At 38.7% G+C, this 20,691-nt stretch overlaps 2 protein-coding genes across 2 annotated transcripts; both read right to left on the bottom strand.

Annotated features, from left to right (window-relative positions):
- On the bottom strand, nucleotides 7,629-13,876 carry LOC110433931 (glucosidase 2 subunit beta). Its single transcript, XM_021457083.1, has 16 exons — nucleotides 13,649-13,876; nucleotides 13,432-13,545; nucleotides 13,093-13,188; nucleotides 12,671-12,910; nucleotides 12,380-12,558; nucleotides 11,755-11,829; nucleotides 11,564-11,656; nucleotides 10,451-10,802; nucleotides 10,268-10,372; nucleotides 10,080-10,181; nucleotides 9,500-9,557; nucleotides 9,332-9,400; nucleotides 8,500-8,587; nucleotides 8,357-8,418; nucleotides 8,217-8,268; nucleotides 7,629-8,136 (listed from the first exon to the last, which is right to left on the bottom strand). Exons 1-16 carry the CDS (start codon nucleotides 13,740-13,742, stop codon nucleotides 8,077-8,079), a joined length of 1,839 nt encoding a protein of 612 aa, XP_021312758.1. The 5' UTR covers nucleotides 13,743-13,876; the 3' UTR covers nucleotides 7,629-8,076.
- On the bottom strand, nucleotides 18,673-19,691 carry LOC8074537. Its single transcript, XM_021455772.1, has 2 exons — nucleotides 19,407-19,691; nucleotides 18,673-19,307 (listed from the first exon to the last, which is right to left on the bottom strand). The coding sequence occupies exons 1-2, from the start codon at nucleotides 19,492-19,494 to the stop codon at nucleotides 19,051-19,053; spliced, it is 345 nt and encodes a 114-aa protein (XP_021311447.1). The 5' UTR covers nucleotides 19,495-19,691; the 3' UTR covers nucleotides 18,673-19,050.

Consider the following 20,691-nt stretch of genomic DNA (forward strand, 5'->3'; position numbering starts at 1 on the left):
GTATAATAATAGGCTTAGAGCATCTTCAATAGTTTGCTATTTTTTTGTCATTTGTTGGAGTTTGTCAACTCTGAAAAGCAAATGGAAAGGAGAAAAACAAGACGTCTTCAAGAGTTTTGCAAATTTAACTTGCCATTTACCAAAATATGGACCCAACTACCGAAAGTTTTCAGCGCGCGCGGTCTCGTTCCGTTCGTGGGCTTTCTTCGCGCATTTAAAAAGTCCACCGCCACTCGCGTTGAGCAGGTCCGCCACCAGTTGCTTCGTCCCGTGGCTCGGTAGCTGCTCCCTAGAGATCGGCAAACAGTGCAAGTTTTCCTATAGATCAGCAAGTAGTCTATGATCGCCGTTGGCCGGTGGCCGCTGAGCCACGGTCGCTGATCCATCTTGCTGCTGCCGTGATCGGTGTTTTCCAATCACGCGTGGGAGTCGCGGTCGCGCGCGGGAGTCGTGGCAGATCGATGTTTGCCAAGTCACGAGCGGACTTGCATAAATGCCAAGCCTCCCCTAGAATTTGCCAAGTTTCCAAAAATACAAAACCAATATGTAAAACTGTTGGAGAGGTGTTTTTGTGAATTTTGGCAAAAATCAAGAATGTAAAAAGCAATATACAAAATTGTTAGAGATGCTCTTATAGTCAAGCTAATGTTGATGTAGAGGAGAAAAGATAGAAGAGAGATGATAACTTGGCTCTTATGCAAGTATCAAACTGGACACGGATGCATAGGTAGTAGTGGGCTCAAATAGCAAGTGTTGTGAGGAGGAATAAGAAAGAAAAGATGTCTTAGAGACAAATATGAGACAACTTACTGTATAACTTGGCTTTAATCACTTGGCTTATAGTCAAGCACTTGACTCTATTATTGATCTTGCTCTTAGGGTAACAAAATACTACTCGTAGGAGTGTTTTGTTAGAGGTGCTAAAGTTTAACGTGTATTGTAGCACATTTGTAATTTGTTGGTCTGAAAAGTCAAGGCTGAAATTATTGTTGGCTAATTTATTGTGAGAGAAAAACACTGTTGACTGACATAAAAAGTACGTCTGAAAAGAAAAAAGAACAGACTCAGTAATTCATGAACTAATTTGACTTAAAAAATCATCTCCAAATGATTCTCTAGTTATGTTTTTAGTTTCATAAATAGTCTATATTTAGTACTCTATGCATATGTCTAAATATTCCATGGGATATGTGTTAAAAAAAACAGCCCAAACCAAACAGGACCTTAGATACTCCCTCTGTCTTTAAAATCTTCCAATTTTCTAGAATTCGTGTCAATCAATTTTTTTAAAAGTTGGTCAACTTTATATAAAAGAACATCAATACCTATAATATAAAATGAGTAGCTTATGAACTATAAAAGAGAAAATGAAAGCAAGAGAAGAGAGCTTGGCTCTCGTGCAAATAATAAATCGAGCACAAAAGCATATGTAAAGAGAGCCAAAGCAAGCAACAAACTCGGCATAGAAACATAGGTGGATCTAGATAATAATATATTTGAGGACGAATAGAAAAGAGAACGGAAGACATGCTACCATATAATAATAATAAATATTTTTTTTATAAATAAATAGAAGATAACAATTGTATAACTTTGCTCTTATAATTTGACTTATAGTCAAATAATTGGTTACCTTGCTCTTAGCTCGACTGCTCAAGTCCCAAAACAAGCTAGCCTCTTAAGTCTTAACCAAACAGCTATCCTTTTCTATTTTCTATCAAGGTGATACTCTCTTGATCTCAAAAGAAATCACCATCTCGTATTCTAAGGAATCAACTGATCTCAACATTAACTAGATAATGTATACATAAAATGGAATAAAAAATTATATCTCCGGAAATGTTATATTTTGAAAATATATGACATTAGTCAAATCCGGTATTATAAATATGTGTATCTTTTTTATATATTTAGTTAAACTTGAGATTGTTTGTCTTCTTGAAATGTGAGATGAAGAGTTTTTTTTGGGAGGAGGAAGTATTTGCTTGTCTTAAATATGTACTCCTTTTATCCTTTTTTATCTGTCGCTATGTAAAGAGTGTTGGTCAAACTTTCTTAAAATTTACTTGATTTATAAAAAATATTAGCGAAATATGTATCTCTAAATAAGCTTATTATGAAAAAAGATTCAACGATCTATTTGATAATACTAGTTATATATTGTATATGTTAATATTTTTTATATATTTGATTAAAGTTAAGTTGTTTGAATTCTTAGAAAGCAAGAACAACAGGTAAAAAGAGACGGTGGGAGTATCTCAAATCTCACAAATCAACTAACTAGAGCTAGGTAATGAGAATCTAAATTCCGGATATGTTTGTTATGCTTGTCCAGTTCGCTAGCCGTAGCTCGCTGAGCAAGGTTAGTCTTTGCTAACATGTGCAAGCTGATTTAGGGGTGTTTAGTTGGGGGAGGTTAAAATTTAATAGTATTATAGTATTTTCGTTTTATTTGATAATTACTGTTTATAATAGGCTAATTAGGCTCAAAAGATTCGTCTCACAAATTATTCTCTAGCTATGTTGTTGGTTTCGTAAATAATTTATACTCCCTCCATCCCCAAATACTGCTATTTCTAGCAGATTTCAGACAGATTAGTGTGGCAAACAAAAGACCATTCTACCCTCAATTAATTTGGGTTCCACCATTTAATCATGCACGTTAAGTCATGATTCTCTGGTTCCAACGAGCTGCATTTAATGTCAACTAAACAGACTCAAACAATTACCATGCGTCAAAGTACTACTCCCTAGAAGACATTAAATAGGATGGTGGGATGAAAGTTCCGAGAAGAAATTAAATGGGCTAGTGGACCGAGTATGCTAGTAGAAATAGCAGTATATATGGACAAAATTTTCTCCTAGAAATAGCAGTATTCAAGGACGGAGGGAGTATTTAGTACTATATGCATGTATCCAAACATTCAATGTAATATGTGATAAAAAGATCAGCTCTAACCAAACAGGGCCTTACATCTCCCAAAAAAAAAGATAAATCCTTCCCTGCACATGTTTGGTGTAAAGCTTGCTTTAGGCCTAGTTTAGTTTCCAGAAAATTTTTAAAATCCTATATCACATTGAATCTTTAGACACATACATAGAACATTAAATATAGACTATAATAAAAATTAATTATACAGTTTATCTATAATTTGCGCGACGAGTCTTTTAAGTCTAGTTATCTGTGATTGGACAATAGTTATTAAATACAAACAAAAGTACTACAATAGCTAAAACCAAAAAAAAGTTCGCCAATTAAACAAGGCTTAGAATTTAGATCCAAACAGCTAGTCCTCTTTGTCTTCTTGCTCAGCTAGTCAGCTACTCAGCTTTGATGAGGCAAGCCTAAGAAGCGGATAACCACTTGTCCCAACTACTATTTCTCATGTTCATGTACCATCATGGGTCGCTATATCAATAATAAATGCTCATTCTATTCTAAATAGTATAGAATAATTAACTAAAATTTTAAGAAATTAAATAATTTAAAATTTAACTAAACTTTTATAAATAGGTATAATTTTTTTGATATAAAATAAGTACTATTAGATCAGTTCTAGAATATATTTTTATAATAATTTTATCTAGAAACATAAATGCTATTATTATTTACTTTAAATTTAATCAAATTTGAACTCAATTGATCAACACAGATAGTATAATTGCATTTTTTTTGAACGGGGAAAGTATAAATTATTTTAGCTTTAAGTATATGACTTCTACTATACATAATAATAATAAAAACTATAAGGTTAAAATGACATCTAGAACGAAAGGAGTACACGCAATAGACTTTGGCAAGGTCAATATGAATATTATATATGATCATCTGCGGTCGATGAAAGAGCCAAAGAGGTTATCATTGGTTGATTTCTCCATTTATATAAAGGTCTCTTTGGTGGGACTCCTCTCCGAATCCAGCTCCGAATTCTACAGAGAATTTCTATCAAATGTTTTTTTTAAGAAGCTATTTTTGAGTAAAAAACAGAGGAGCTGGAGTAATTTTAATAAAGTCATAATTTATGGCTTCACTAAAACGGCTCCGGCTCCTATAGAGAAGCTCCTCGCGAGGAGCCTTGCGAAATACTAGACCCTAAATTCCTCATCGTACACTCAAGTTAGGTGTTTGATTCATGTTTCACAGCTACGGCCGGTAATGTATTTTAATGCTTGATCGTATCTGATTTCAACTAAGTGAAGGCGACCTAACGGTTTTTGAAATTGGAAGAGAAACCATGCTTCCTTTTTTGTTATAGAAGAAAGAATTTTGTTTTCAAACAAGGTGAGGAGAGATTCAAACCCCACGATCCGGCCAAGCTGGACTAGTCTTCCAGGCTCCAGCCGTTCCACGGCGTGCCTTTGTCACTTCTCACGTTGCGACGATGCTGTCGCCTGTCGGGTGCACCCATAGCATTCTCGTCCCGGCCTCTCCCTCCATCAGAAAGACGTCCACAAGGAAAAGGTGCCTCTGAATCTCCTTGGTCTCTGCGCGTCGGGCGCTGTATTTGACATTTTGACTTGACCAGATCCGTGTTTCCATGGAGAGAACGGCTGGCGAGTGGCTACCACATTAGACATTGTTTAGTTTTAAAATATTTTACAAAATCGACACTGTAGCTTTTTCGTTATGATTTGACAAATATTGTCCAATCATAGACTAACTAGGCTTAAAAGATTCGTGTCGTCAATTTCGACCAAACTGTGTAATTAGTTTTTATTTTTGTCTATATTTAACACTTCATGCATGTGTCTAAAGATTCGATGTGACGGGAATATGAATAATTTTGCAAAATTTTTTAGGAACTAAACAAGGCCTTAGTTCCAGAAGCCGGACTGTCCGTTTGGATCTAACGGGCTTTGAGAATCCAAATAAAAAAAAATCTCAATAGCTTATTGAACTTCGATATTTTTAAAAATAAGTGAGTTAAAATCTCTATAAAATCTAGATCATTTGGATGAGAATCTAGGATTATAGAATATGTGGAATCGGTAGAGAATAATCATATAAAATGAATTCTAATACAGCCATTTAACATCCACATTAACATGGGATATGAATATAAATATCTATATTATCGCTAAATCGAATACATATATCGGATCTTTTAGATATTTAGATATCTAGATCGATCCTATAGGTGCAAGCACGGGGTCGTTTGGACGATAGTCAATACATCCAAGTCACTTAGAGCAAGCACAATATTGCATAAAAGTAATCCGTAAGTATTAGAATATTGGCTATTAGGTAGGTGAAACATTATAGAAGTGGTCTATAGAGTAGTCCATAAGTAAAGGTATCTATAGTTCTATGGGCTGTCCATGATCAAATCAATCTTATGTGTTCGAATTCTAGCCACAATCTGACTTGTCCTTTAGGAGTTGCTATAAACGATCTTTGTTTGGATGGATGTTCCTTTTTAGCAGCTCATTGCTACTGATTTAATAAATTTGCTTCTTGTCAAAAAAAAATTCTTCTCTGTGCTCACTCTCTCCCTTGCCTCTCTCACATGGACTACCAACTCTATATACATTATGGCAATAACAATAACTATAGTTTACTGACGAAAAAGCTATCCATATGAACTAACTAATCTATATACATTGTGGTTGCTCTTAGCCATCTCGTAATCTAAAGTTTAGTCGGTTAAAACTTTAAAATTTAGAGTCAAATTTTAGACCATTTTAGCTCAATTGCATGACCTAATAAACTAATAACTTTTTATGAGATTAGCTAAACTTTAGACAACACTTTAAATCACCTAGGTCAAGCCCCAAAGAAAAGCAGAAGCTCTAAAGTTCGTTGTGGGGACCAAGACAAATAAGGATACCCGACCAATCATGAAAATAACAGATAAATAATGAATGCGCGCCTTAGACTATTTCCAACAGATCTAACCCAAATATGAGACTCATTCTATAATCTAGGTCACCTACAGAGAAAGAGTCACACACCCAAAATATCCCTTCTCCAATAGCCAACGCAAAAACAAGTTGCAGCTCATGTGACACAGGAGCGAGCGGGAGCGGCTAGGGTGGCCTTCTTGTGAGGCGTCGGGTCCTCGTCCCGGAGGAGGAGCAGCAGCAGGAGGAGGACCCTGTCTCGGAGGGGCACCAGCTCTGCGCCGCCGCCCGCCCTCGCTACCACAAGGATGACGCGCGCTGCCAGCACCAACCCCTGCTCTCGACACCCGCTCCACCGGTGGTGTCGCCCACGGCAGCCACAGCCACGGCCCCGCGTGTCCCGCTGCTCCTGCCTCCGTCCCACCCTTGCTCGCCGCCTCCGCCTCCACCTTCGAGTCCTCTGATGAGGACGATGGCAGAGATTGGGTTGAGGAGAGAGAAGATGAGGGAGGACGCATATTTGGGTTCTCAATCTCCTCCTACGCAAAATAGGTGTTGAGTATGACTACTCCGTTAGACGTTATTTTTTTTGTGCACGCGATGCATTATGGGTTTGGATCACCATATGGGCAGTCTGTTGGAAACAGTCTTAAGAGATAAAATTGATATGAAGTTTAGTGATCATGGATCTAAATATGATCTAAGAATTCAAAACCCCAAGAAATACCACTGAGTTATGGAAGTACCAAGAAATATACCATTGACAAGTTATGCCAGCGCGCCAGGTGTAGTCTGATCCCACGTGTCACTAAAATGGTACTTTGAAAATAAGGGCCTATGGAATATTTGATACCTTAAATTGGAGTGTCTTTCCGGCAATTTAATTCTGGTTCACTTTTTTTCAACACCTAATATAGATGCAGGCATTTATACACGAGCATATACCCACATTTATAAAGTGTATATACACATCCTATCTCTATGATCACATTTAAAGAACTAAGTTGGACCGATAAATCTTAAGATTAATGAAATTATCATAGACGTCTCACATTGACGGACATGTCACCTACCACCGAAAGAATAGTTCCTAAAAGAATTAAATTCAGAGAAATATGAGCACTCGAAGTTAAGGGCTTAACCCAAGATGAGCAGATTCTGTCCTAAAGAACCTAACCAACTTAGCTTGGCTAGAATGTTATTCAAACCAAAAATTTCTTGTTTGGGTGTATCTGGATTTGGTTTCCACGGATCATTTTCTGAAGTTCATTTCGATAGATAACAAATGGATTGGAATTGCAGAGCCAGCCGAACCTCGCACGCTCCCGCACGCTCGCGAGCATCACCACAGGCACATCGGGCATGCAGCGCGTGCGGGCTCGTCGTCTTGGGCGCAAGCCGTCGCCATCGCAAAGCAGCGATGCAGTTTCTATTTTGGCGAGTAGACGAGAGAATCGGCGTTTAGATTTTTCAGGCGAGTAGATGGGATTTCACTGGAATGATTTGGAACCGTTATTTCCAATTCTTGATGAACCCAAACAGATTGCCCAAAGAATATTGCTCCCTCGTTCCAAATTATCCAAATCATAAGTCATTTTGATTTTTTTGGTTCAACTATTTTACTATGTATGTAGACATATTATTTTTCTAGACTAGATACATAGGAAAATAAATGTACTTATAATTTAGATCTGAGGGTTCTGATTCAACCCAATTCTAGATACCCAAACAATGTTTGAGGTATGTGGGCGATTCACGGCTTGTTCCAAAATCTGAATGGGAATTCCTTCAGCTCCAAATGGCCCGTGCTGAACAGAGTTGTATCATGTAACAACCCGGGGCAACCGACATCTTTAAATTATACTGGTTCAGGGTATACTGTTTCTTACTATATATTCCATCAAATGTGTAATGGCTCGGCAATGAAGCTGGAGACGTCTAGCGTCTTTCCCTAAATAGAGCAATGTTAAATCACAAAGAAAAGCACGGTTGCAGTCGCCTCCACCAAACAACTCAGGATGAGGCTGGAAAATTGCAACATCCTATCAAATTCAGCTAAAAAAGGTTCTATGCGAGCTAACATTGCCTGGTAGGTGGCCTGAACTCTACATTCCCATTTCTCCCACTTGGCCCTTCCATATATCTCCTCATTGACTTCCACTCTTATGGTTATGGATGTAACTGTCAGAGCTATGCTTCATGGTGACATTTTCTTTATGTTCATGCCAGAACAATTTAAAGTTCATCATGCCCGGGCTGCTTTGAAGACATGGCGTCCAATTTGTTTTGCAGCTCCTGTCAAATTAAAACAATTGTATAAGCCTCAAATCTCTTCAGAGAAGGGAAGATTATGACATTTGTGAAACAGAAAGAACCTTCAGCTTATCCTCAACGCAAACTGCAGGAGTCGACAATACAGCCACATACCTGCAATGGTAAATAGGTACATATAAGAAGATGACATACTACGTTTTTTTTTTGAAAGATGAAAACTGAATCTGTAGCATCCACATACTCGCATCTGCTAGGCTCATCGACATCATTAAGTTCATTGCTCAGCCCACATCTAAGCCTAACCTGCACGAGAGTGTAAACAACAGAAAGAGTTTGAATTTTGAATCTGCAAACTTGAAAGGGCATGCAAATAGAGATACCTACCTTCAGGCTTCGGTCAGGACCATTCCAGCATTTGTCTCCATTTGAAAAGTGCATTACTCTGTACGATTCTTCAAATTTGTCCCACCGCCTGATGATAGAAAATTTGTTTTATCACATAAGGATGTGTGAAGAAAAAACATACCAAGCATTCGAGCAAGTTATTCTAGCACTGAAATCTAGTTTCTAAATATTCTAGAAACAGACATTTAAGGTTAAGCACCAGTAAACAGGAGGAAATACGCTTGTATATACAGCAAAAGGACCAACATTCTCTAAAGAATAGTATTTCTTAAACCAGCTGATATTCAAAGTTATGTAGAACATATGCTCTAAAGATGGAATGAGTCCTGGCTAGTTGATCCCCGGAACTTATTCCTCAAAAAACATTCCCTAAACAACATTCATAAATTAGACATTTGAATTGACAGTCACATTTGACAGCAACATATGAAGCTGTAATCTGCAAAGTGAACTAATAATGAACAGCATGCTCAGGTAAGTGAACTAACAATGAACAGCATGCTCTCTGAAACATTACTTGTGGTCTATGTAGTGCATTGTCTTAAAGAGCACTATTACCCTCCACTTGAAAGTATTTAGCAGTTTAAAGAATACCGTACTAAGATGCAAATTTATAGCGGTGGAGTTAAGAATAATGAGAACGTCCGCCCATGTAGGTCCACAACATATCACTATTAACTCTTTCAATAAACAGTAGGACCATTCATAATTAGAAAAAACACAGCAGCAGCAACATACAAAAAAAGTATAATCAACTTATAAATAAAAATACTATGAGAATTCAGCAAATAAAGAAGAACAATAAGCATACCCCAGGTTGGTGGAACTGTGCCCTTCAGCCTGTGTTGCTTTCTTATATGCACAGACCTTGTAAGTATACCTATCCATAAGAAAAGCAGTTCACAAATTAGAACCAAATAATAAAAAGCAATAAATGCAGAAAGAGCGGACAATAAAGATTGGATGCTAGTATACATACTTTCCTTCCTTGGTCTCAAAGCACTGATCATAAAAGGAATAGAACTCCTTGTCCTTACCTAACAATAATATGTGTTTAAAATTAAGTCTGATTCCATACACATACTCTACAGAGGAAATGTATAATTTAGACAAGACTAGTAAACAAGATGAAGCACATCTAGAGCAGCTATTAACTCATAGCACAGGGCAAAATAAATATTTGTTCTGCTGAACTCACATTTCAAAGGTAAAGATGTACTGAAGGTATTTGGAATGCAAAGGTTAATTCTGTAACTCGAGGATTCTCAGCTCATAGACCAAAAAGTATAGTCAACAGAAATTAGAAACAGATGTTCTTTATTTTATCTTGGAGGTATTTCATCAAATCTTTTGACGGTTGTTCTTTAAGCACTTTGATGGCAGCTTATCCACCAGAATTTCAACAACTGTCAGTCTATGGAAGAACATATAATGGGAAGCTTTTGCAAACGGAAAATTACATCTGAGAATCAGAAACAACTTTAGGTGTAAAGTACAAATTATAGAAATTCAATTTAGCACCCAATCATACAGGGAACAGAGTTTCAAATGACACTTACCAAAATCATGTTTTAGCTTCTCAGCCAGACTGGATATCTTAGATTGAATTTTTGAAAGCTTTGAGCTAGCATCATCATACTCCTTACGAACACGAGAAGCCTCTAAAAAGGTAGATACGCAAATGTTATAGCATCCCCTCATGACTCATGAACGACCGGCTCATTAGAAACCAGCATATACAAATTACCTGACAAATCTACAGGGGTCTTAAAAAAGTTGAATTTTTGGAAAACATTTTGTACAGTCTGCTGAATTTTGTCCAACCACGATGCATGCCCTGGCTCAGTTAAATCTGAAATAGCAAATAAATATTAACAAAACAAAACCACATAAAAAGAACAAGAATAGTAGTAGTGTCATATTACGCTACCTGAATGGTGATCAGCTTTCTGGTTATCATCAGATCTATAGGACTCAACATGGTCATCATGGTCATCAACATATTCATCTTCTGACTCATGGTCAAACTCTTCATCTTCATATTTATGCCTGTCATCCTCAACTTCTGAATGATAACCACCATAACTTTCTTCAGCAGGTTCTGGGATTTCTATTTCATCTTCAAGTGCTTCTTCTGCAGGTTCTGGTATTTCTTGCTCATCTTTATGCCCCTTCTTATCATCTTTACTAACCTCATTTACACTTTCTCCAGTCCAACGAGAAGCTACCATACGACCTAACTCTTCCCTTGATAAACCCTCAGGATTGTCAGAGCTAAGATCCTGAAATTCACCAAGACAATGCTTCATATACTGTGGTGCACTCCAAAAACAATAACAAGAATTATCGCTGAAGCAAATCATACTATGTTGTTGTTTGTGTTATGCCAGTACAAGTAATAGCAATAATACTGTCTCTATTAAGTGTTAACTAAGCTTGATCAAGTGTAACTGAAGAATGATGATGTGCAAACACTAAGTGCTGGAACAGATGTATTCTCTGAGATACCAGGATCTAGACAACATATAACTAAGCATTTGAAGACACTCAATAAGATTTACCAACTGAGAGTTAAGCGTATTACGCCACCCTTAGAGACATGAAATCAACATATCTTGCTAGAAATAAGTTGCTACAAAGAATAGCCAAAGCTCATTTTCGAGCTTTGACTGGTTAAAGCAACTTGCATCTAAGTAGATTAATTATAATGACAACACATAACTAGAAGAATGCATGATTACAGGAATTAGAATTCAGACCACAAAAATCAGCTAGTTTTTGTGGTTGCTCTCAGAGTCGAAATAATGTCTGAAAGATGAGAGCATAGCACTAAAAGGGTAAACAGTTCAGAATAAAGTAGGTAATGTGACAATGTTGCTATACGAGTTATAAGATAGGAAGTAAAGTGGTTTCTATAGGGGTTTAATTCTGAGATGGGAAAAGACCACCAAACTACTCTCTATGAATTCTATAATAGAACATGACACATTGATTGAATAAAAAGGGAAGTGACGAGCAATCTGAAATGTGGTTTATATATAACCTTCTCTAAGGTAGATGCTGCAGACTCCTTCTGCGGCAATTCATCTACAGTTCCAGCTTCAGCACTAATGCCATCTTTACTTACGGAACCATGCTGTAATATATCAGCCCAAAATATAATATTGGTCAATCTTCACAAGACAATGCTAGCAATCAGACTGTTGATTTTGTAATACCAAAGCTCAAAAATACCTGCTCAACAGATGCCCCGCTTTCTGTTACATGATTATCATGGTCCGTTGCATGTCCATCATGCTGTTCAGCTACCTATGTTCAACAAATAAAATTAAGTACTATAAAAGATCCATATATTGCAGTTGAACCATATATGCTTCCCAGTAAACATCTACATTTCAGATTACTGCAATACACAATGGTCGTGATCTCTATGTTTCACAGTAATAGAACATCCTTGTGAACTGTGAGTCTGTGATTCCACAAGATACTAAACAAGAATAATGGAAATACCAGTGCCCATGGCACATGGGGAGCTTCAAAATAAGGTAACAATTTAAGGTGTTATTGTTTTAGTGGAATAACGAATGATAAGGGAATCATGAAGCTAAACCAAGTACGGGTTCTTGATTTCTAATGTAAATGGTTTGATACTTAAATGCATGCAGTTGTTTGATGTATAATAAGCATAACACTGAATTTTTGTTAGACATGCTCAGCATGCTAACAGCCTAACACCCAACTTAAGGCCATTATTTAAAGTCACAGAGAAGGAAGATATAATTTTCAAACTGAGGTCAGAGTAATCAGCAAAGCTAAAGGTGGATAGGTAGGCAACTATAAAACAGAATGAAATGCCAACCTTGTTTTCATCTTCTTGCACATGGTCCTGAGTTTCCTTAGAATCTACATCCCAAGAGGCATCAGGTGCTCCCTTTTCAACAGCAGCTTGCTTTTCAGCTTCTTCTTTTATTCTCTTTTCTTCCTTCTCTTTTTTTAAACGCTCTTCTTCCTCTGCCTTCTCTATTAATTTCTTTTGTTCTACAAAGATGGAAAGACTTATTTCAACAACAACGCTACAAAAAAACAAGCATTTGTTCCATATACCACTCTTTGACAGATGGCTCAAGACCAATGGATACAAAGACCAAACCTTTGAGTTTGTCGACAAGTCCTTGGAGTATTTTCTCCTCACCCTTCAATTTTGCTAACTCCGATTCGTCTTTAGCAAAAGCCTCTTTTGCCCTTTCAACTTCCTGTTTCCGAATAACAACACCATTTTTGTATGTAGCGACTTTCTTCTTCAATTTCTCCCTTGCTGCCTTGCCAGCCTCCCAGCAAGTGTTCTTACAGGTGACATTGCTGTCATATTCATCACTCCCATCACAGCAATCTAGAAGGCAGGAAGGAACAAATACAGAGAATTAGTCGCCTAGTGGGATTTCACCAAAGCACCACGGCACACAAAACAAGAGCTCCAACGACTTTCGCAGTCTGTGCCTTGCACATGCATCTTTATTTAACAAAACAAGTAAGCAATGAAACGAACAATGCCAACAATTATGACCCTCTTACCACAAATGCCGTCATTCACTCGTGATGAGAAGATGGTGACTGGAGTGTGGCCTGCATTCTTGCAGTAGAATTTCGCCTCAGGGCACGCAGATGTCCCTGCATGCAAGAGACATAATTATTCAACTACGTAACTGTTCTCACACAGTTCAAATTTCAAACACCAACTCAAACAAACACATAGTGGTGTCACGACACACACACACAAAGAAAAAGAAATCTACTTCAAAGACCCTAAATCTCTCGCAATTTAAAACTAGCAACTAGAGCCTCCACAGTAACCCGGGGGATATCAAGCCCAGAATAGAGAAATCCTTTGAGGCAAGGAGGATGAGGCAGTACCGGGCTCGTCGGTGCCGTCGGGGCAGTCGCAGAAGTCGTCGTTGAGCTGGTCTTGGGAGAACCTGCCCGATCCGTCCCTGCATTTGATCACGCCGCCTCTGTAGTACGCCTCATCTGCGACCCCCAGAAACGTCGAATCAGGGACCACATCAACGGAAGGCAACAGAGAAAGATGGGAAGAATATAGCAGAGCAGGCGTGGACAGATCCGGTTGAACCTTGCGGGGGTATGCCCAGGGTGTCGAGGGGCGGCTTGGACTCCACCGCCGCGGCGGCACAGAGGAGCAGGGCGCCGACGAGGAGGAGCCTCATGCCTGCTCAGCGCACGGAGGAGGGCGAGGAGGAGCAGATCGGCGGTGGCTCGCTTCGGAGCGCTCGAGTCCGAGTTCTTCCGCCTCGCTTCCCACACTGCAAAGCCGAGTGTATACTAGAACTTGCATTTTGCAGGCAGGATAAAAAAAAAATAGCACGGTTTGTTTTGGGCCGAAAATTCATGGTCAGAAGTGTCTACAGTCGCGGGCCTGTTTTTAGGTCGAGTCCAAGACTAAGTGTCTAAGTGGGCCTTTCTTTAAAGGAAATATATAGACATTATCTCTCTCCACTTTTACGAAAATCTGATTTTTATTTTACCTCCTTGATCCTTGATCGGTTATAAACGGTTTTCAAAGACGGTTTTATCTCTTTTTATATTTATTTCTATTGAATATTTAAACAATCATAATAAACCACAGAAAATTATAAAATTTAAAATGTAATTTTGTTGGATTTCACATAAATAGTTCTACACAATAAACATATAGAACATATTCGTTTGTCTAAAAAGTCATGACTGAATGTACTGTTCGCTGATTTGTTGTGAGATAAAAACATTGTTGAATGTCTGTCAGTTTCGGCAGATAAGCTCAAGGGAACAAGACCTAATATGGTGCACTTTAGTATAATTTTTTAGTGTAGTTTTAGATCTATGTTTTTCTGTAATTAATTCATAGCTGTAATTTCTTTGGTCCAATTGTGGTGAATTTTTTATGATGGACTAATCATTATATGCTTAAACTTTAGTAAAAAATTATACTCATTGGATCATGTATAACTTATTTATAAATTTATAAGTACTTTTTAACAAGCATGCACCTAAATAACATGCTGCTGAAACTTTATATTATTTTATCAAGCATTTTAATAACCTCAAATATAAAACCTAAAAATCTATATCTATATCCACATCAGCATCCACTAACACATCCAACTAACACATGTCATTATGTCTTCATTCAAGCTATTCACATTAGCAAAACCACATCATTTATTAATATACATTGCTACATTACCAACATCATACATATACATCTTCTGATTCTTAGTGATTAACACTCTTAACATATTTATATTCCTTCTTCATATCCGCGGCAACGCGCGGAAAATCCTCCTAGTATCCTATAAAGGCAAATTCCACTAAGCTAATTCTTTTGCACCTCCTTGCGCCACATCGTTATCCACTTCTTCTGCTGCCGCATACAATTAAGTGTCCACTCATAAATGGTTTTAGTAGTGGATGCAGCTACCTATACATAACCAAGCATGTATATTGCTAGAAATTATTCTCTCACGTGACCTCTCTTCCTCTTCAAAAACTGACTACAAAAACTATATATAGATAACTCGATAATAGGTTATATTTATATTCCTCCTTCATACCCGCAGCAGCGCGTGGAGAATTCTCCTAGTTATAAAGTTGTAGATCTCATTAAAAGCTACCACTTTGATATAAAAGTATCTTCATTTGATCTCATAAAAAATATTTTTTGAGCATCTAACGTCCTTAAATAAAAGAAACTACAATTTTTATATAAAAATCATTGAAGCTTTATGAATTTTCTAAAGTTTAGTCTTGTCAAGCCCGTGGGAGTGGTGCGATAAGGTTTTTCACATTGGGAACGCCATCCAACGTGGCATATTTTGCCGCGTCAACACATGTAGCACGACAGCGTTATTTGATCACACCAGTGAGACTAGCGTGACCAAAAGGGTTAGACCTGCAAAAAAAAGATGTGATTATTATTATTGAAATATTTAGTAAAAAGGATTAAAATATAAAAAACCAAGTGCCATGTCGATATAATACCTATTGGCAAATTAGCACTCGTGTTCTTGCAGGAAATCTAATATAGCACATGAGAATTTGGCACTCTTGAAAATGAAGGACAATTCGAAGGGGGTGGCGACTAGTCTAAAAGACTGGAGCATGAATATTTTGGGAGATTTAAAAAAAGGTTGAAATCGGTAAAAAAAAAGGATTTGGAAGCATGCAGGAGATCGGTGATGAGTCGGTAGGAAAAGAAGTCATGTTGAGCTCCAAAGTTGATAGGCTCGAGGAGTAGCTTGATGTATAGTGAAAGCAAAGAATCATGTAAACTAGTCGGGATCTCCGTGCAGTTGCACGAGGTAACAACCATTGAGAAATAGTGGAAGACTTGTGGTATTGTTTATAAGCGTTTACAACCTAACGGGTACCGCCTATCGGGGATTGTACTATTCACGGATCTGATACTATTCGCAACTAACGGGTGTGCACTGTTCATTGGGCCCCTTACTGTTAAACATAACGGGTACGCACTGTTAATTGGATCCGTTACTATTTAGCATAATGGGCGTACTGTTCACTAGAGCATAACGAGTATACTTTCCACTGGATCCGTTACTGTTCTACTTAACGGGTGTACTGTGCACTGGATTAGTTATTGTTAATGTACATCACTTCTGTTCAAAGAGAATGGGAGTTGGGTGGAGGATGAAGAGGAGAAGGAATTTATTACTAACCATTTGTGTACCTTTTTAGGTCAAGTGTTCTTGTGTCTCATAATAGGATTCATATCTCCTTCTCCATGTTGTCTTCGTGTGTTACTAATAACATGAATGAACGTCTGATAAAGGAGTTCACCTTCGATGAAGTAAAGAGGGCGTTGGACTCCACTGTTGACTTGAAAGCACATGAACCAAACGGCTTGTCAATGATTTTCTTCAAGAAATTTTGAGATGTGGTCGGCGTGGGAAGTTGTCTATGGAGGTTTCAAAAGTGTTGAATGGGGCAAGAGGGCGTGGAATGACACTTCCATAGCTCTCATCGCGATAGTAAGTAAGCCAGAAAAGTTACTGATTTGTGACCCGTTAGCCCTTTGTAATGTTTGTAGAAGGTGGTGTATAAGGTGCTTGCAATCAGCTCAAACCATGGGACTGCCTCAAATAGAACTTGCCCGAGATCATAACTCTGAATCAGAATGCATTTGTTCCTGGGAGATTAATTTCATATAATATTCTCTTTACATATGAGCTCACTTACTACCTGCTGAATAAAAGGAAGGGGTGCATGAGACACGCAACCATTCAACTTGACATGAGCAAGACTTATGATAGGGTGGACATTATGAAAAGATGGGTAAGATGGGTTTTGCAGAATAATGAAATAGTCTGATAATGGATATGTCACTTCAGTCTCTTTCAAGTCAAAGTAAACGTTGATCTATCCCGTTGTTTTAACCAAAAAGAGGGCTGAGGCAAGGGGATACACTATCACCCTATCTCTTCCTCTTATGTGCGGAGGGCTTTTCTGCATTGCTGAATAGAGCAAAATAAGGCGGTCTCACCTTTTTTTTGCCAATGACTCTTTGGTCTTGGTTCATGCAAGGAGGCTATGCAGCTACAACACATTCTTGATCTATATGAATGATGTTCAGACATATGATTGATAGGTCCAAGTCAGCAATCCTCTTGAGCACTAATATTAGAACAAAAAACACAGATGACATGCTTAAGAACTTTTAGATGTTGATCTATGATTGTGAGAACTATGTGTTTGTGTGTGTGATAGAGACTAGAACTATATGTCTATGATGCTATGTGTCATTTGTGAGAACTACGAAAATTGTTGTTAACCTGACATGTTTGTGAGAAGTGAAAATTATGTGTGTGGGTGTGCGCGCGCATGTTTGTTTTCATGTTAGAGTTATCCTTTTTGTGATAATTGTGTTGGATCATTGGATGCATCAATGGACTATATCAACTATTCATAGTTGTCTATCTATTTTTGTTTGTGGTAGTATGTTTGCAAGTTGCTGTTGCAAAATTGGACTAAGTTGTTGTGTAATTTTGTATTCTTTACTATATTGCTAGGAATATATTAATCTATGGTTATATACATGTTGTTAAAGTTGTTTTTATAAATATAGTACAAAAACTTGTAGTCCCGTGTAAAACATTCTGTACACATCATGTCCACGTCTAAACGATACGCGAGGCCTTGCCAACCATGTACCACTTAGAAAAACACTAATTTTGCCTATGTGGCATGTCTTTAAATTTGGAACGTATAAAGTAGTATCATAGGTCTGTGAATGTCATATATATATATATATATATATATATATATATATAGAGAGAGAGAGAGAGAGAGAGGCACATGATAAGTGACATTTGTATTTTTGTGACACGAATGTCACATATTATTGAATCGTGACACAAATTTTAGATATTATGACATAAAGGAAATGACATAGAAGGACATATGTGTTGTAGTGGACTTGTGTAACCATCTTGTCATATGTTCCAATATATCTTGGAATTAGACTCTGTATCACGTCTTCTATTCTAATACATCTGGTAACCAGACTCTAAGTTATGGTTAGATGCTTGCACATCTAAGTCATATTTGTATGGGTCTTAACTCTTAAGTCTCGGATGAAAGACGGATGGATGACATAGCGTTTCTACTTTTAATATTATTATTATTATAGGGTGTATTTTTTCTACTCATGTGAGTAGTTACTTCCATCTTCAATAAATCACATTATTAAGTATGTATGATACATATTTATCTGTTTGAGTTATACTTATTTTTAAATATTTCAAATTATTTGATATATTATTATAATACCATTATAACCATATATTGCATACTTGATGTATACACCCTAAATCTAGAGCATAGATAGACATTATCACCCTAATTATTTTTAATATATTAGGAAGTAATTTCTCATATATAGACTTAGATAAGCATTGCATTAATAGGAAGCCCATGAGCTTACACAACTTGGCCTAGATCAATTAGAAAATCCCAGCTATCGGGCTTACCCGCTTGTCTGAAAAGTCATGATTGAAAGTACTATTCGCTGATTTATTATGAGAAAAAAAACACTGTTGTTTGACAGAAAAATACGGCTTTATAAAACAAGCAAATGGAGCTAGATAGATACAAAAACAACCGTTTTTGATTTATTCATTATTGGTCTCGGGGAGTACAGATGATGACACATGTACGTACCCACATGCTTAATTCTAACTTAGCTATTGAACCTCCAACTAGCTAGGATTGATCACAAACTACTATACTAGTACTTGAAAACTAACACGATGCAAGTACATTTACATGCATGCTAGGCTTATGGGTTGTCATTTCCACGAGATGAATTAAATTAATTTAGATCATGTTTCCTTCATATGTAAACTAAGTAGTATTTTATATGCAAAATTATGGTGTGATAAACATGCGTATAATACGTTATAGGTCTATACACGACTATACGTGTTGTGCAGGTTGTACAAGCAGGGAGGCAGCAGCAGCTCATCAGTGCGGGTTCCGCGGATCGTGGCGGCCGTTGGGGCCGGACCCCGGGTAGTCCTGAGTCTGCAGCAGCCCCGCCCTCCTGGCGGCTGCTGTATCCATCGTCTCCTCGTCGTCGGCGACGAGGTCACCTCCCAATCCCAGCACGGCGGCCTCCTCGTCCCCCGTCGTCGGCAACACCTGTCCACCACCACCACCACCGGCGTAGGTGTCGTCGGCTGGTGTCTCCCTCGGCAGCAGAGCCCTCCGGTTGCCTGCCGCTGCAAGGAGGAGGAGAAGAAAACACAGGGCAAAGATCAGCAGCATGGCCTCCGGCGAGAGGTCCGGCGGGCCGAACAGCTCGAGCAAGCCGTACAAACCGTGGACGAGGAGGAGGCAGGAGAGCACGGCCAGCACTAGCAGGATGGCGGAGACGGAGACGGACACCTTCCTCGCCGTCGTCGCCATGGGTATGCACTATATATATATGCAGTGAGCAGCGTATATATAACTGTATATGGATCACAAGCTAGCTAGCTCAGAACTCAAGAGATTTGCTTGATTATTTATCTCTCCCTCTCGATCCCTCCCTGTTTTTGTAGCGAGAGATTGCTAGCTAGAGAAGAAATGCAAGCAGATAGCCTTATAGTCAGTTCTCTAGAGAGATGGATATGTGGGGCTTTATATAGCCAGCTGACTGACGCAGGGATTTTATTAATACTTGAAAACTTAGTAATATACTAGTACTTGAAAACTAGTAACTACTTGAAAACTAATAAAAGTTTATTACTAGTAACTACTAATACTAATCAAGGGCCGTGTCACATCAAATGTAGGTCAAAGGAGCACATTCTGTGTTGCTTAGAAATTGCCGGTAAGGCCGGAAGAGGAACGACATATACAGGCATGCAAAAGCTCTCCGGTTCTTTTTGGCGCGAGCGAAAAGCTAGGTGACGGCGCAAGGCCATGCTGCAGCACCAGAAAATGTGCGGTGGGGTCACGGCCACGCGTGTACCTACCTACTGCGTTCTGCGTAGGTGGACGTGCATGCACGCAGCTTCGCACCACCGGCGGCAGGCAGTGTCTGGCATCCACTTCGCTACCGGCACTAGCTACGCACTGCCACTGTTTGCGCCGCCCGCCGTGATCGATCGATCGATCTCGTCGGGTGCGAACGGGATCTCTAGCAGAGCTGCTACCACCGATCGGCCATGGCCGGGTTCGGTCGGATCGGATCCACCAAGGAAATAAAGCAGATCGATCGAGAGAGAAATGGATCGGAGAAAATATCACACGTCTTCAACGCCGGCTGATCCCGCTGATTTCTGCTACGGCCTACGGCAGTGCTAGCTAGTGGGACTGGGACACAAGATCGACCTCATTTTCGATCCACTGATTTTTGCTACGGCGGCAGTGCTGGTGGGACTGATCATGCATGATCAAGACACAGATCGACCACGTTTTCGATCGGCCTGCACTTTGATCTTCGGCACATAAAGGTGTCAAGGCGTTGTTATGCTGGATCGGATTGAAGTACAATTACCACCAAGTATAAGCCAAGATTTGTCGGTAGCACTATTTGCCCAGCTGCATGCTGGAAAGGCGAGGACTCCTCTCGAAGGTTGGCTAGAGAGAGGTTTTCATGGAAAATTACCGGATGTTTGG

This window comes from Sorghum bicolor, chromosome 3 (genome assembly GCF_000003195.3).
Source record: "Sorghum bicolor cultivar BTx623 chromosome 3, Sorghum_bicolor_NCBIv3, whole genome shotgun sequence".
NCBI lineage: Eukaryota > Viridiplantae > Streptophyta > Magnoliopsida > Poales > Poaceae > Sorghum > Sorghum bicolor.